Source organism: Nicotiana attenuata, chromosome 10 (assembly GCF_001879085.1).
Source record: "Nicotiana attenuata strain UT chromosome 10, NIATTr2, whole genome shotgun sequence".
NCBI classification, from domain to species: domain Eukaryota; kingdom Viridiplantae; phylum Streptophyta; class Magnoliopsida; order Solanales; family Solanaceae; genus Nicotiana; species Nicotiana attenuata.
Window position 1 is genome coordinate 35,858,728 of NC_031998.1, and position 15,969 is coordinate 35,874,696.

The 15,969-nt window shown below is 35.7% G+C and overlaps 2 protein-coding genes across 2 annotated transcripts; one reads left to right on the forward strand and one right to left on the reverse strand.

Moving 5' to 3' along the window:
* Positions 741 to 3,967, reverse strand: LOC109233709. Its single transcript, XM_019399575.1, has 3 exons — positions 3,367 to 3,967; positions 1,681 to 1,768; positions 741 to 753 (listed from the first exon to the last, which is right to left on the reverse strand). Exons 1-3 carry the CDS (start codon positions 3,965 to 3,967, stop codon positions 741 to 743), a joined length of 702 nt encoding a protein of 233 aa, XP_019255120.1.
* Positions 7,323 to 14,388, forward strand: LOC109233282 (proline-rich receptor-like protein kinase PERK1). The gene is made up of 8 exons (XM_019399096.1): positions 7,323 to 7,930; positions 8,803 to 9,297; positions 10,173 to 10,259; positions 11,130 to 11,200; positions 11,529 to 11,614; positions 12,162 to 12,309; positions 13,659 to 13,820; positions 13,975 to 14,388. The coding sequence occupies exons 1-8, from the start codon at positions 7,396 to 7,398 to the stop codon at positions 14,131 to 14,133; spliced, it is 1,743 nt and encodes a 580-aa protein (XP_019254641.1). The 5' UTR covers positions 7,323 to 7,395; the 3' UTR covers positions 14,134 to 14,388.

A 15,969-nucleotide genomic window follows, 5' to 3' on the forward strand; every position in this document is an offset into this window, starting at 1 on the left:
GCTCGGCATACACAATACAAACTCTCAAACTGAAACTACATTTCCCAAAACCCGGAATCTCATGAAATCACAAGCTGTGGAATAACTACAAAGTGCTCTAACTCCAGAGTGTCTAAACAAAAGAAGAAATACAGAAGGGCTATAACTAAAAGAGAGAGTAGATAGGGACTCCTCGGTCTGCGGACGCGGCAGATATACCTCAAATTCTCTATAGATCGCCTCATCTCGCTAACGATATGGCTGAGTCGATGTACCTGGATCTGCACACGGAAAATATGTGCAGGAAAGGGCATGAGTACACCACAGCGGTACCCAGTAAGTGACAAGCCTAACCTCGGTCGAGTAGTGACGAGGAAGGTCAGGGCCCTACCGGTCATATACAATAATATATAAGGAAGATGAGCAGTAGTAAAGAAATACAGATAATGAGAGAAACAACAACCACAACCAAGGCAAATAATCATAAAAGGTATACAACTCAACATAGAGATAACAACCGGAGGTCAACCAGGATCCCGTCCTATAGCCCCAAAAGTAAATAATTAGTTGATCTCCCGGGTGTCGTCTCTTAGTCCATATCACTGTGCAGGGGGATCTATCGGAATACCACATCCGTAGTCCCAAATAAAATAGACAAGGGGGATCTACCGGGAACCTCCCATAGTCCCAATGTAAACACGCAACAACAACAGAAGAATAATCAACTCAAACCAATTTAATGTCAAAATAGACAGGTAATTCTAACCTTGCATACTGCACAGAGTTTAGATAAGACAGTTTGAGCAAGTAAGCAATTTACTCATTTAGGCATGCTTTCCTAAGCTAACAGTAAGCTCAAAGTTCAAGTAGTGTAAAACAGTGAAGTAAAATACGAAGTATAGGTACTTAAATGAAAAATAAGATTTTCAACAATCAGCACAAGTACGCGTTCGTCACCTCACGTACAAGGCATTTCAAATATCACAGTACCAAATCCTAAGGGGAGTTCCCCCACACAAGGTTAGACAAGCCACTTACCTCGAACTGACTCAAAATCAACCCGAAACCACGTTCTTGCCGTGAGTATCCGACTCCAAATGGAACAAATCTATTCAAAGTAGTTGTATAATGTAAATAACACTTCAAGTAACTAACTCAACTAATTAATTCTAAGCTAATACGCGAAATTAGAAAAAATGACCAACCCCCCCCCCCCCCGAGCCCACGTCTCGGAATCGGGTAAGATTTACAAATTCGGAATATTCACACTATCACGAGTTCAGTCATACCAAAAGTACCAAAATCGGACCCCAAATGGTCCCTCAAATCACCACTCAAAGCTCTCCAATGAACCAAGCCCTAACCCACAATTTACCACTGATTTTCCCCTTAAATTTCATGCTAACAACGATAAAAATCACCACCATAATAACGATCTTAGGAACCAAGGACCTTACCTCAATGAATCCCTCTGAAAATCTCCCTTGAAATTCGCTCTCCAAAGCTTGTTCCCGTTGAAATATTATGAAAAATAACCCAAATTCGCGAAGGAAATCTTTGTATACTTTCTGGCCCAGGTTTCTCGCAACTGCGGTCCATTTCCGCTTCTACGCTACCGCTTCTGCGGTTTTCACTTAAGTCCCCTTTTCTCCGCACCTGCGACCTAGATTCCGCATCTGCGGTCCCGCAGGTGCGGCACACCTCCCGCTTCTGCCGTCTCTGCTGCCTTCACCTGTGGCCGCATCTGCGGCATTGATCTCGCTTCTACGGTCATCGCACCTGCGGCCCCCTAACCGCAGGTGCAGTTATGACAGAAAAACTCAGCAGCTTCAGCATCAAATTCCCAACTCCAAACTCCCTATTAACCATTCGAAATCACCCCGAGGCCCCCGGGACCTCAACCAAAAGCACGAACAAGTCATTCATCCGTGCAGGTAGAAAAAGGCGGAGGTCAAGCTATGGGCACAAGGAGGTAAGGTATAGTAAGTTACTGCTTCGTCTTTTGCTTGCTCCTTTAGAACTTCTTATAAAGTGGAAGGGTAGGCCTTTGGCACCAAAAAGGTGAGTATCGAAATTAGTTTACCACTATCCAAACTTATACAAATCTTCAAAACACCTCAAACAATATCGAATCAACCAAATAACATCGGATTCAAGCCTAAGGTTCCAAGAATCTTCCGAATTTCGCTTTTGATCAAAAAGTCTATCAAACCTTGTCCGAATGACTTGAAAGTTTGCACACACGTCCCAAATTACACAACGAACCTACTCTAACTTCCGGAAATTCCATTCCGACCCTGATATCAAAATCTCACTATCGAACCGGAAACTTCAAAAATTCAACTTTCGGCATTTCAAGCCTAATTAAGCTACGAACCCCCAAAATACAATCCGAACACGCCCCTAAGCCCGAAATCACCCAACGGAGCTAACGGAACCGTCGGAATTCCATTCCAAGGCCGTCTTTACACTGCTCTGACTACGGCCTAAATTCTAAAGCTTAAACTCTCATTTAGGGACTAAGTGTCCCAAAACTCTCCGGAACTCCATATAAACCCTCCCAGCAACTCACAATAGCAGAAACAAACACAGAGAAAGCAATTAATAGGGGATCGAGGCGTAAATTCTTAAAATGACCGGCCGGGTTGTTACAAGGGCATTGGTGACATATATCGGGAGATTCGGGTTTGGTATTTGGTTGTCCATTCTGGACAGTATGGATGGATGTTGGTGAGGGAAAGCTGATTCAGTGGTATTCTCCTGCGTGTGAGGGGTTGTAGTGGATTCATATTGTGAAGGGGAAGATGTAATGACAAGGAGGGATTGGGGTTCGTGAGGCAATGATTGAGTATCTATTATAGGAGATTGAGTTTGCATGTTTTGATCAATTACTTTCAACCATGGGTTATCCGTAATTGGGGAGTTGGTTTGCATGGCCACGTGGCAGGAATTAGATGACAAGTTATCTAGGGATGTATTAGGGGAATTATGAGTCATTAGTGGAAGAGGAGATGGCACGCTTGTTAGGTGATTAGGGGGTGGGGCCGCTGTTTTACTTTGAGTGGTATGGCTGCATGCAGCCTTTTGGCCACGTGGAGACCCAAGTTGGGGAGTAGGGGAAGGGTTTCATAGAGGAAAAGAATGAGCAAGTTCTGCGAATTGGTTATGGATTTTTCCATCCAAATCCATTAGGACAGATTCATCCACAGGTGTTAAAACATTATTTTCAGTGTGTAGAGATGAAAACTTATTAGAGGTGTGAATAGACGTGGTAGTATTTGTATTAAGATTGTTAGTCTTTTTAAAAGATTTATAGTTTGTCCCATTCTTGAGTAGTATCAGTGTTTTTAGGCTTAAAAGCTAGTTTTTGAGTATTTAGAAATTTACCTGATGTTACATCAAATATATTGACATTGATACCTGGTGGTGTTTCTTGAATTTTGACCTTTGGTGAATTGGCAGTGTATCGTTTGTGTTTGTTCCCTTTGGGAAATGACACTGTTTGCCATTGATCCTCAACTGCTTTCCCCTTGTCTGTGGAGTTGGAGGAGATGACCCAGGGGCCTTCTTGTGTGTGCTTCAGTGTGTCTATTGTAGGGTAGGAGCATGATGGTGCTTTGTGACCCAGTCTACCACAGGCCTTACATAAAAAATTCTCACCTTCATACAGTAGTTGTTGTATATGAGAGCCAATTTGAATTGCCGTTTGGACCGGCTGGTCTAGTGGTACTTGCACACATAGTCTCGCATATCTTCCTCTGATTGTTGAGCTTGTACAAGCATCTACGCGTAGCAGCTTGCCAATTGAGTTTCCAATCCTTCCAAGCACTATTCCATCATAGAACTCTGTGGGTAACTGTGGAAGGTGAACCCAGACAGCTGAGTAGACTTCTTTAGCTTTGCTAGAAACAAAATTAGGCCCCCACCTTCGAACAGAGAGATAATGTCCATTAATAAACCAAGGGGCCTGTTGTAGAGCTTTTGCCATATTTTCTTCCTTGGTAAACTTAACTACGTAGAAGTCTGATCCTAGGTCTATTAACGAAAAGGGTTCATTTGGTTTCCAAAGGTCTTAGATATTTTTTTTGAGGTACTAGTGGACGACTCTTTTACCTAACAGTTTGATTATCAAAGAGAACTGACAGGGTGTGTACATTCTTCCTCTGTCTTCATCTGTTAGAGAAATTTATTTTAATTAAGAGGAGAGAGGTTCATGGGAGGAGTCATCCCTCATTGGCTCAGAATAATCAAACATATTGTTGTTTGAATTAATTGGAGCGTCCGTTATATTTTTCTGGGAGAGTAATTTGTCTTTGAACGAGGCATCGGTTAGAGTAATAGGGGTGGAGTGATTATTGGACATTGAATGATCAATAAATATGTCTGGTGGTTTAGGTGGAATGGGAGTCTGAGGTGAATTTCTAGGGTTCATTCCTGGGAATTGTTTGTAGTGTTCAAGGGTGTGGGTGAGCAGAGAAAGAGGAAAGAGAATTTTCTCTCTCTATTTTAAAAAGGAATTCATTTCAAATGTTTTACAGAATACTCGTAAATAATTACTAGTAGTCGTACCCGCGCGATGCACGGTCAGTATTAAAAAATATTAATTAAATTAAATTATGATAGGGCTTATTTGATCCTATTAGATTGTATTGCTTTAATAAAATTCAATTGTCATCTTACTTGTCAATACGATATACCCAATAATGAAATCTCTATTAAATCAAAGGTACTTATATAGTTAGTGAATAATTTTTTTGTTCTATATATTTTTTATTATTTTAACCAATATTTAATATTCGCTTTCCTTTTGTCATATATGAGAAGATTTATAATTATTACTGTTGAAATATTTTTTTTATTTTAAATTTTATTCTATTGTTCTTAATAATATTATCTAAATTTTAATGAATAAAATCTCTGTTAAACTAACGGGACTTATACAGGAAGCGCATTGAATAACTTTTTTGTTATGTATTTTTCTTTATTATCATCTAATATTTAATATTATTACATTGTTAATAGAAAGTTTTATTAGCATAGTACTTTATTAAATATTTTTCTCTGAAAGTTTTTTATGTCTTTATTTTCGTTTTATTTATTTTAAAATAATTTTAAAACTCCAACTTGAAACTAACCCCCAATTTGAATTGTTAATTTATTATTTTTTTAATTTTGGTTTTTTATTTTAAAATTATTTTAAAACTCCAACTTGAAACTACATTCCCGATTTGAATGGGTAGTTTTTCTTCTCTTTCTTTCGTTTTTTTTATAGCTAATTTTTTTTTTGCTTTTTTATTTTAAGATAATTTATAAACTCCAACTTGAAACTACTCCCACCCAATTTGAATGGGTAGCTATTATTTTATATATTTATTTTTTGTTTTTTTAATTATAGTTAATTATATGATATCTATATTTATTAATTCAAATAAAGTAATCAATTAAAATATATATATATATATATATATATATATATATATATATATGTGTGTGTGTGTGTGTGTGTGTGTGTGTGTGTGTGTTAGTTTTTATTTTATTTTATTATTTTCATTTTTATATTATAATTTAAATTCAAAAATATTAACCAATAACTTTTGTTCTATATTTTTCTTTATTATATTAGCCATTGTTTAGTATTCGCTTTCTTTTTGTAATATATGAGAAGATATATAATTTATTACTAATAAAATATTTTTCCCGGTAATTATATTGAAGCGCATAATTGGTTGAAGATCACGAGACGTTTCGAATAAAAGAAGATCCCGTTTATTTATTATCCTTTATTTATATTTAGAATCTTAGTCTATTATTTTTGATTTTTTTATTTAGAATTTAGATATTTGTTATAATTTATTGTTTGTTGGACCTATCAGATCAGTTAACAGATCTCGCAGGAAATACCAAGTTGGCTACGTCACGTCTATGCTTACTATTTTTTCAGTTTGGGAACTCTGGAAGGAAGGCAATAGCAGTAAATTAGAAAACTCAATATCTCAACCGGCTGCTATTATTCAACAAATTACGGACTGGCTGAAAGACTGTTCTCAGCTTCTTGACATCAGATCATCTTGGACGTTTACTGATTCTATTCTTCTGGATGTTTTAAATTTTATTCTGTTGTTCTTAATAATATTATCTAAATTTTAATGAATAAAATCTTTTTTAAACTGTCGGGACTTATACAGGGAGCGCATTGAATAAATTTTTTGTTATGTATTTTTCTTTATTATATCATCTAATATTTAATGTTATTACATTTTTAATAGAAATATTTATTAGCATATTACTTTATTATTAAAAGGAGAGGGCTTTTTCCTCTCCTTTTAATAATATATAGATTATAAGATATCTATATTTATTAATCCAAATAAAGTAACCAATTAATACATATATATATATATATATATATATATATATATATATGGTAGTTTTTTATTTTATTTTGTTATTTTCGTTTTATATATATTTAAATTCAAAAATAATAACCAATAACTAATTATAAACTAAAAACTAATTATGCCATGTGGCATTTTTTTAGGTTGCCACTTGGCTTAAGGAGAGGGCTTTTTCCTCTCCTTTTAATAATATATATAGAATATAGATATGGCTTACTTTAATTTACTCTTCCTATATATGCAACTATTTTTATAATTCAATTAAATAGAAAAAAGATTACACATGCTTACTTTAATTTGCTCTTCCTATATATGCAACTATTTTTATAATTCAATTAAATAGAAAAAAGATTACACATGTTTCAAGTTTTTATCTTAGCTAAAGTATCCATTTCTGACGAGATAATATGAAAATTCCAATAAACAATTTTCTAGATCACCTTCACACGAAGTTGTTTCAGCACTTATGAACTTCATTATTTTTCTTTTAACTCTATTTGACATAAAAAATGGAAAAAAAATTCAGGCGCCCCACAAGTCTGATAAGATATACTCCATTCCTCAATCCGTATGCCGAAGATTGAAATATTATATTAGTGAGTCAGTGATATATTTAAATTTTCAAAGGAAAAAAAAAGATATTTTTCACATAATACTGTCATAAAAAATAAGCGTAATAATCATATGCGTGTAAAATGAGGCCAAATGTTTATTGGTGTTGAGTTTTAAAATTGAACCACCAATTTTCTGGCAAAACAAAACGGAAAACAAAACTTTCTACTAGTAATAAAATTTGATATTTATTCAACAAGATTGAAGAGAAAAAGACGAAAAAAGAAAACGAAATGACAAACAAATAAAAGGCACTCGAGTGTTGATACAGGTCACAGTAGTAGTAGTAGTGTACTTACGCACGTCCACTACTTAAGCAGTTGTATTAGGAACTAACTATACATGTTAATTAACTCTTAATCATCTTCTTAATTCTCCATGCACCTTTCACTTCCACTCCATAATTCCAATGCCTTCACATTCACCGCCACCGTCACCTTTTCCGGCATCTCCACCGCCGGAAGGTGAAAATGGTATCACTTTACCACCACTGTATTCAACAGCCACTCCTAAACCGCCGCCAACAGTCGTGAACTTTTCACTTTCACAACCAGCGCCGTCGCCGGCTCCGTTATCCGCGGACGTGGCATTGAAGCCAATATTTGAACCTATTGATTACAAAGTAACTTTACAACCACCACCGCCGGCGATATTTACTCCTCCGTTACCGATGCCTATTCCAGTACTTTCAACACCACCGCCGCCGGTAACGGCGTTCTCGTTTCCTGCAAATGATTCGTCAACACCAGTTTCTGATGAAACCTCGCCGCAGCCGCCGCTTAAAGTTCACTCGTCGTCAAGTACATCAATCGGAGGAGTAATTGGAATTTCTGTAGGCGTCACCGGAGCTTTCTTCATTGTTGCTGTAGTAATACTTTTCGTTTGTTACAGGAATAAGATTAAAAATGGAAAATTACACGATCATGAATCTCCACGGCAAAAAGGTAAGCTTTTTCTGTATCGTACGGAGGAAAATATTTTAATTTAAATAAATTTTTATTTTTTTTTAGTGTTTGGTTGAATATAATTTAGTCACCTGCTTACATGTCAATATATCATAACAACAAAATGTTCTCTAATTTGTTATTATTTGAAATAAGTGATACTACAGTAAAAATTATAACATTTGAAAAAGAAAACTTCCAACCTATAAATAAAGGAAGTTTCCTGAAAATAATTTTTATCATGCCAAATCCTCTACCGGTTTTAGGATCTCTTTTTCTGTATTCATCAAGCTTTTAGTATTCTATTTATTAGCAGTTGTTTATTTCCTTGCTAGCCTGACATTTTGCAAAGAAATGTTGGTTTAGAGTTGTTACTTTATCTGGCAAACTTTTGCTATTTCGAAGATAATCTAATAGCTATTTAACTATATTATTCTTGTCTTATGATTTAGTAGGGATACAAATTATTATTAATCCTATTTCCATATTAAGTAATGACTTTTACCTCTACATTCAGCTATTGAAAATTTAATTATCGAAGTTAATCTAAAAGAAGTGTAATGTCTGGTAAAAGGTACTTTAGAAACCAAAGTCATTATTTCCGGAAATGTGACAGTTAGGAACATTAATCTCCTAAATGGAAAACTTTCCGTCTGACCAGATATAATGCTCAAATGTTGTATAGGCAGACTCCTTTGCTTAGAATTTGTTTCCATTGATTTCAAATTGCATTCTGTAGAATGGTGTTTAAATTGTTGATTATAAATATTAGCAGCTTAATCTATCAGCACGAGTTCAAAATTGTTGTTCCCTAAGATTTATGAGTTCAACTTGGTATTTTCATTTGCTAATTGTTTCGGTTGATTCATCAGATGACTTGTACCATGATCTGCATCAAAGTTTTAAACAGCATAATGCAGCAAATGGTTCTCCTGTTTCCCCCAAGCAAGTGATACCCTTCCGTCCACTTCACTGCTTTGACAACAATGCTCATTCCAATAATCTTGATGTTGAAACTCGTTTTTCACCAAAAGACCACATAGTGGACTTAGCTGTTTCGGGTGGCAATTTCACATATGAAGAGTTGTGGTCAGCAACTAGTGGATTCTCTACATCCAACCTTCTAGGTGAAGGTGGATTTGGGTATGTGCACAAAGGAGTCCTTCCTACAGGAAGAGAGATAGCAGTTAAACAGTTGAAGGTTGGTAGCCATCAAGGGGAACGTGAATTTCAAGCAGAAGTAGAGACTATCAGCCGAGTCCATCATAAACATCTTGTTTCTTTGGTTGGATACTGCATGACTGGAGTGAAGAGGTTGCTTGTTTACGAATTTGTTCCCAACAGGACCTTAGAATATCATTTACATGGTATGTTCTTTATTCTGGAAGTTTGAAGAATCAGTGTGTCAATAAGATTTGGTTACCAGCTAAATCATTATTCGAATTCTGCTAATATTTATACACCAACAGATTGATTGGAAGAAGCTTAGATATCTCTAATATGATATGATACTTGGGGCTAAAATAAACTCTACCTTAACATGACATTTATGACTTCCTTACTCCAGCTTACCTCTGTCCTGCTCTTTCAAAGCTTTGTTAGACACTTACACCTCAAGAGCTAAAAGGTCTATACCAAATGGACAATCTTTAAGGGGATACTTAACCAAGCCTTGTAGAGTAGGTTCCTTGGTGGTCTATGCCTATACCACACACAAAGGTGGCCTAGAACTACATGAAACCATGCTTTTTAACATGAGAAGATAATAGAAGAGCTTGCAAATCCATTCGACTTTTGTGTTCTGAAGCCCTATAATCTTGCATGTTAAAGAACTGCGGTTTCTATCCTTTTGGAAAGACCATCTTTTGATATGTTCAGCTGTCCTTGCAGTTCAATTGCAATTTTCCACATTATTTCCATAGTTTAGGTATAATTGGTTCGTCGTGGTATCTGTCACTTGTTTTTCCAGCATCTTCATAGATTAGTATGCCTTGTACTAACACTCTCTATGTGAGTACATTTGGTGGAGTATCGTCCATGGGTTCCATGCAGTAGATGTGTTATTTTTTCATCAGTAATTTTAAGGCTTAGTGTAATGGATGTTCCCATTCATCCTGATGCATGTATTTTTTTAAAATTTTGTTTTAGCTCTTGTATCACTTTAAAATAGAGTGAATTGGTTCCTCTGATATAAATGTCCTTCTACCAAGCTGCTTATGAAAACAAATTGTTTGGTATGCAGGGGCAGCACAGTCCTTTATGGAATGGGCATCTAGAATAAAAATTGCTATAGGGTCAGCCAAAGGATTGGCATATCTGCATGAAGACTGTGAGTGTGCTCTTTGTCTCTGCCTTGGCCTCCTATTTTTGTTCCTAATTTGCATGTTTTTCTGTCAATTGACTAGATGCGTCCAAAGGGGTACAATAAGTGGTTTGGATACTTTTTACCGTTACCAATTTTTCTATGGAATTCACCTTTACCAATTTATTATCAACTTACTGTTTTTAACATGTTCACCAAGGAAACTCTTCTCTGCGTGCTTGTTGACTGTGACGAGTTGGGTTGCATAAATGGTTTTATAGTCATTACCTCTTTATCTTCAGTTTTTCTCCTGTAATAGATGAAAATCTAATTTTCACCCTCCCAATAGATACCATTGATTCCCATTTCTAAAATACCATCTCAGTTCTGAATCTCTTCAAGGTTTGAGGCCTGGATACCTAGATTCTATGGCCTGCAGATGAGTAGAAGAAGCCCGTCACAATTCTTAATTTGTCAAAGATATCACATGAATATCTATTAGAGAAACTGTACTCACTCCATCTCACTTTATGTATCATGTTTCCTTCTGAAATGTCCCAAATTAATTGACAAACTTATATACAAAGACTTCATAGTCTTTTGGTTCATTCATAATTTGAGTAACTCAATGTCCTCGAACAATAGAAAATTTAGCTACATTTTTTTCCTGTCGAATATGAAATCAAATATTATAGTATAATTTCTCCTACCACTACCAATTTAATATAGACGTCATTCTATCTTTGTGCTTTGTCAAGTGGTCTTAAATAACATGAAATGGTTGGGCAGTTTGATTATGGTTGCTTAAATTAACTTAAGTAGAATAATAAATATCCCTTCTTTTGGTTTAGCAATCACATGTAATCTTGGTTTGAAGATACAAACTTGTGGCTGCAGGTAACCCCACTATCATTCATCGTGATATCAAAGCAGCTAATATTCTTCTTGATTCTAACTTTGAAGCTAAGGTAACTTTGTATAAAAATTTCTGGTATTGCCACTATGTTTTCTGTTCTATCGTTACTGTCAAAAAAGGTCAGGCTGCATTCTTCTATCGACAACTGGCTTCTGAGTGCACCTAGAATCAGCTGTTGATGTAAATGTTTTTTGCTCTTGAATATTAAAATCTATATGATGAGATTAATTTGACCCAAATGAGCATCTACACAGCTGTAACATGTAACTGCATTATTGATTCTTCTTTTGTTTCTTTAATATTTTTTCATGTGACGACAAAGTATGTATATTTCCTCACAACTTCATTAACATGAATGGAAAACTTTGATTTGTATCCAGGTTGCTGACTTTGGACTTGCCAAGTTCTTGTCTGATTCAAACCATCATATTAGTCATGTCTCCACTAGAGTGGTGGGAACTTTCGGGTGAGTTTCATTGACCTTGTCTATGTTATAATGAATAAAAAGATTTGACAAGATCAGCGTAGAAAAAGCAAAATTATCTCTATGTACAGGTCAATATACTGGGTGGACAAGTCTGTGCTACGATTATTAAGTAAAAACTTGTAACTCCCTCGTCCTAAGTTACTGGCATTTGTACTCTTTGCTGAACCTCATACTTAGCATAGGCTATGCTCTTCCTATAATTTCAGTATTGCTGTCACTTCTTTTCCATTTAGCTTGCAAACTGATATCATGATCAGATACCAACAAAACAATTGAGTTAGAATAGGACTCTCAAATCTGGGAAACTGTAACGACATTGATGAATTGGATGACCTTGATTTATGGTCAACCTGCTCATGATGCAGTGATTCCTCTCAGGGTAACAACAGAGGTTTTCCTGCCCTCTGAGGATAAAATTTTGAAGAGAGTGCATAGGACTTTACCATTGTTTTCACGTGTCTGATAGTCTTGGGATTCTTAGATCTTGCGTTGCCTTGATTTTTCCTTACTAGCCGACATCTTGCAGGTATCTGGCCCCGGAGTATGCACAGAGTGGAAAGGCCTCAGATAAGTCGGATATCTTCTCATTTGGGGTCATGCTTCTGGAGTTAATTACAGGGCGTCCGCCTATAATCTCAACTGAATCTTCCGCATGCAGCAGTTTGGTCATCTGGGTATGTGAAATGCTCCATATTCTTGATTGCTATTCAGCATTCTTAAGCGCCTAACACACTTATGTGCAATTAGATGGATGAGTAAAAAGTTTATGCGCAACTTCATAACTTGTTAGATAACATAATGCTGAAACTTACTTTCTGTCCGACTACCTTGTGCCTTGCGGTAAACTAATCATATCCTCAATACGGAATGACATTCATCTTGCTATAGTCTTATCCTAAACAAGCTATCGACTATATTGTTTCAAGGCACTGGTGCCATAAGTTTGCCTTTCTAAATATCTCTCGATCCTTTGGAACGTCTATTATTGGTGGTTTTAGAAGCAACTGGGTATTCTTTTCCTTTCTTCCTTTTTTGCCCCTTTTTGTGAATGATAAAGGCCAAGAATTTTATAGATGGCAGCAGTCAGTATCACTTGAAATCAGCCTCTTACAGAAATGAAGAAAACGCAATCATGAAAAAGCCTCTGCCTAAAAATCACATTTTTTCCTTTACGAAAGAGATGAGCAAATCCAAAGGACCTAGTGTTCTTTAAAATTTCATCACTGTGAAGCGAAAGGCAAAAAAATACAAGGCCATCATAGAAGAAACCGGAAGAACTTTGTCATCCTTGTACCAAAAAGATTTGGATTTAGACAACACCCCCTTTGAGTATGGAACCTATCTGAAAATTTTCTGTTGCATCTCTTGCAACTACTATTAGATTGTCCAAAATCTCAGTATTTCCTTAAAGTATGGAGTTTACCATGAATCCGCAATCATGACATGTATCAGTTTAACCCTTTTTCTTGGTAATTTTTGAGATATAGAGTTCCTAAAATCATTTTGTTGATCTCCACAGGATTATTATTATTAATGCTGCTTAAGTCCCTCAATTTATCAGAATTTCTTACGTAAATTAATTCTAAATTGAGTTCAGGAAGAATGATTTCATTGGGAGCTTCTTGCATGTGGCTTCCTCACAGACAAAATTAATTCTGTCTTTTAGTGTCTAATATCAGCATTATTATCAAATTTTTTAGTTAGGAACCATTCTGATATATATCCAATATAATCAATTAACAGTAACTTTTGTTTCTGGTTTTCATGTTCATGGTTTTTGCTGTAGTTATTTCTGAACGTCATTTATCAACTAGATTTACACAAACAATAACTTCGTCAGCTTGTTCGTTTCTCATAGGAAAATAACAAAATATTTTGGGAACTAGAAGTATCTCTAGGCCTCTGCTTCAATGTAGTTTCAAGGATATGCATATCATTGTTGTCAGCTCGTTTCGCTCTTTTCTTATAGTATAACATTTGTACATAGCTAGCATAAGAAGACTGTTCTCTCTTTCTGATGCAGGCAAGGCCTTTGCTTAGAAGAGCGTTGGAAGATGGAAACTTTGACTCTCTAGTGGATCCATGTCTAGGACAAAATTACAACGGTGAAGAGATGGCTAACATGGTTGCTTGTGCTGCTGCTTGTGTACGCCATTCATCATGGAAAAGACCACGGATGAGTCAGGTAATTATATCTTCTTCTTTTCAATTTTCTTTTCTTTGGTGCTGGTAGACTTCTTCGCAGCACTTTATAGACCAATACTTTGCTTCTTACATAACTTTACGCACCACCTACCAAAAAACAAAAAGGCTAAAGACAGGTATAAAAATTTCTTCAGGTAGTTCGTGCTCTAGAAGGTGAAGCTTCTCTCCTGGACCTTGATGAGGAAAATAGACCGGGACAGAGTACAGTTTTTGACTTTGATTCTGATGGAAGGAATTTTTTTGAGAATTTAAGCAAATCCAGCACAGCATTGGAAAGTCAAAAGAAATGGTAATACCAGTACATATGGTTATAACCACACAATGGGGCTCTCATGGCAGTAAACCATTTGAAGATGAAGTGGGATATATGTAGTTCTTTTTCTTCCTTTATATCTTTTCTTTGCACTGGTGTAGATAAATCGAGGGTGCTTGAGGAAAAATTTATGGTCATTACCATCAAAGTTTTGTCACAGTAACAAAATTGCTCCAGAGGATTGATCGTTTATACTTATTTGAAAGCGCAAAATAGTAAAAGAAAAGAAGAAAAAGAAGGGATCAGTATGAGATATTCAGTACAATACTAAGTAAAAGCTTTGTGTACTCGATAGATACATGTAATTATAGGTCTGTTTCCCTCTTTCTTTTCTTCTTCCTTTTTTTTTTTTTTCGTAATAACTGTGAAATATTACCATTAACAACCAAACAATTACACCTAAAGAGCACCTACACATGTCCATCTTCCTGGAAGAGTAACATGATTAACTAGGCCTCCAATAAAACCAGCAACTAGTTACATAATTTGTGAATCAAAAATATACATTGATGTGCTTTCCTAGACTCTTGTAAAAACTCTATCCTTTCAATGATCTCTTTGTTAACCTGTGTCACCACAAAATTGATATTTACATCTTCACTTCCTGGAAGATGTTTTGTGGAGTATGAAAAAGAATTCTTGTGTCATAGCCGTTTTCAGTGACAATGAGAGTGGAAGGATATCCATTTCGTGACTTGTCCTCTAGGTGGTAATTGAATAGAATAGATTAGATTTGGATATCTAAAGTAGATTAGAAGAAAAATGGATATTTCCAATGGGTCCAGCCTTTTTGCTGGATGTTCAGCTTAGTAGTTAACAAATCAATAAATTAGAGGTCCAGACATAAATGGCAAATATTGCTTTATATCCGGTGAAGATCCAAGATTTCAAAGTCGTGGGTGCTCACTGGTAAAAATATCAGAAAAAGAGGAAAAATGAATTTAGTAATGGATGCTGACTCAATATTTATCTAAATTTTTTTATAATTACCCATGTAAATCTATTAAGTTTGGTCAAAGGCAATGGGTGCTTAAGCACCCATAAAACTCCTTGTGGATCTGCCACTGTTTATATCTGCTCTGGTTCGTGTACGTTAGAGATCCCAGTTAAACTTACTAGTACTATATAAATGTTGATAATGTAATGTTATAGTATAAGTTTTCATTCGTAGAGTCGGACAAGAGACGAAGATCTTGGTAGCTTATAAGCGATTTGTAACTCTTCATCTCATGAACTAACTTTTGGAATCAAAGTTAGTAAAATCCATTATAATAATGTTCATACATACGTACAATTTACAGATGCTTTTGCTTTAACAAAGTTGTTATGAATCCAGTTCAAGAATTGGGCCTAGAATCAACTGAAGAAGTGTGTGGGCCTAGGGTGGAGTCATTTGAAGAGAATATTGGGCCTTGAACTAATCTAAGAAGTAATAGAATTAAAAAACCCAGTAGAAGACTAAGTGATTTCATTTGGAAGGGTGACTAGCACAAGAATGATCGGGAAGAGGGTTCAGAGTGGTTACAAATAGCAGGGAACATAGGAAAAATGGGTAGGCAGTTAGTAATCAGCATTGTCTATGTTCTCTTTCCCACTTCTTCTCCAAGTTTCCCATCTTTCCTTCTTATCTCTAATCCTAGTCAGTTAGTATTCAATTCTGCAGTTTCCTTGTTCTAGACAAAGTTCCTAGTTTGTAATAGTTGCATTTGAATATTTAATCAAGAAGTTAGCTCCAATTTATTTATTTGTTACATTGGTGCTTTCATCCAGCGGACTCCATGAGTGATTCAAAACTCAAATCTGCTGATAATGGTGT

Coding starts and splice junctions, on each gene's coding strand:
- LOC109233282 (XM_019399096.1), top strand. CDS start 7,396: ATGCCTTCACATTCACCGCCACCGTCACCTTTTCCGGCATCTCCACCG. Junction 9,298..10,172: donor CTTAGAATATCATTTACATG/GTATGTTCTTTA, acceptor TTTGGTATGCAG/GGGCAGCACAGTCCTTTATG. Junction 11,201..11,528: donor ATTCTAACTTTGAAGCTAAG/GTAACTTTGTAT, acceptor ATTTGTATCCAG/GTTGCTGACTTTGGACTTGC.
- LOC109233709 (XM_019399575.1), bottom strand. CDS start 3,967: ATGGCAAAAGCTCTACAACAGGCCCCTTGGTTTATTAATGGACATTAT. Junction 1,769..3,366: donor TATATTTGATGTAACATCAG/GTAAATTTCTAA, acceptor ACCTGCGGTTAG/GGGGCCGCAGGTGCGATGAC.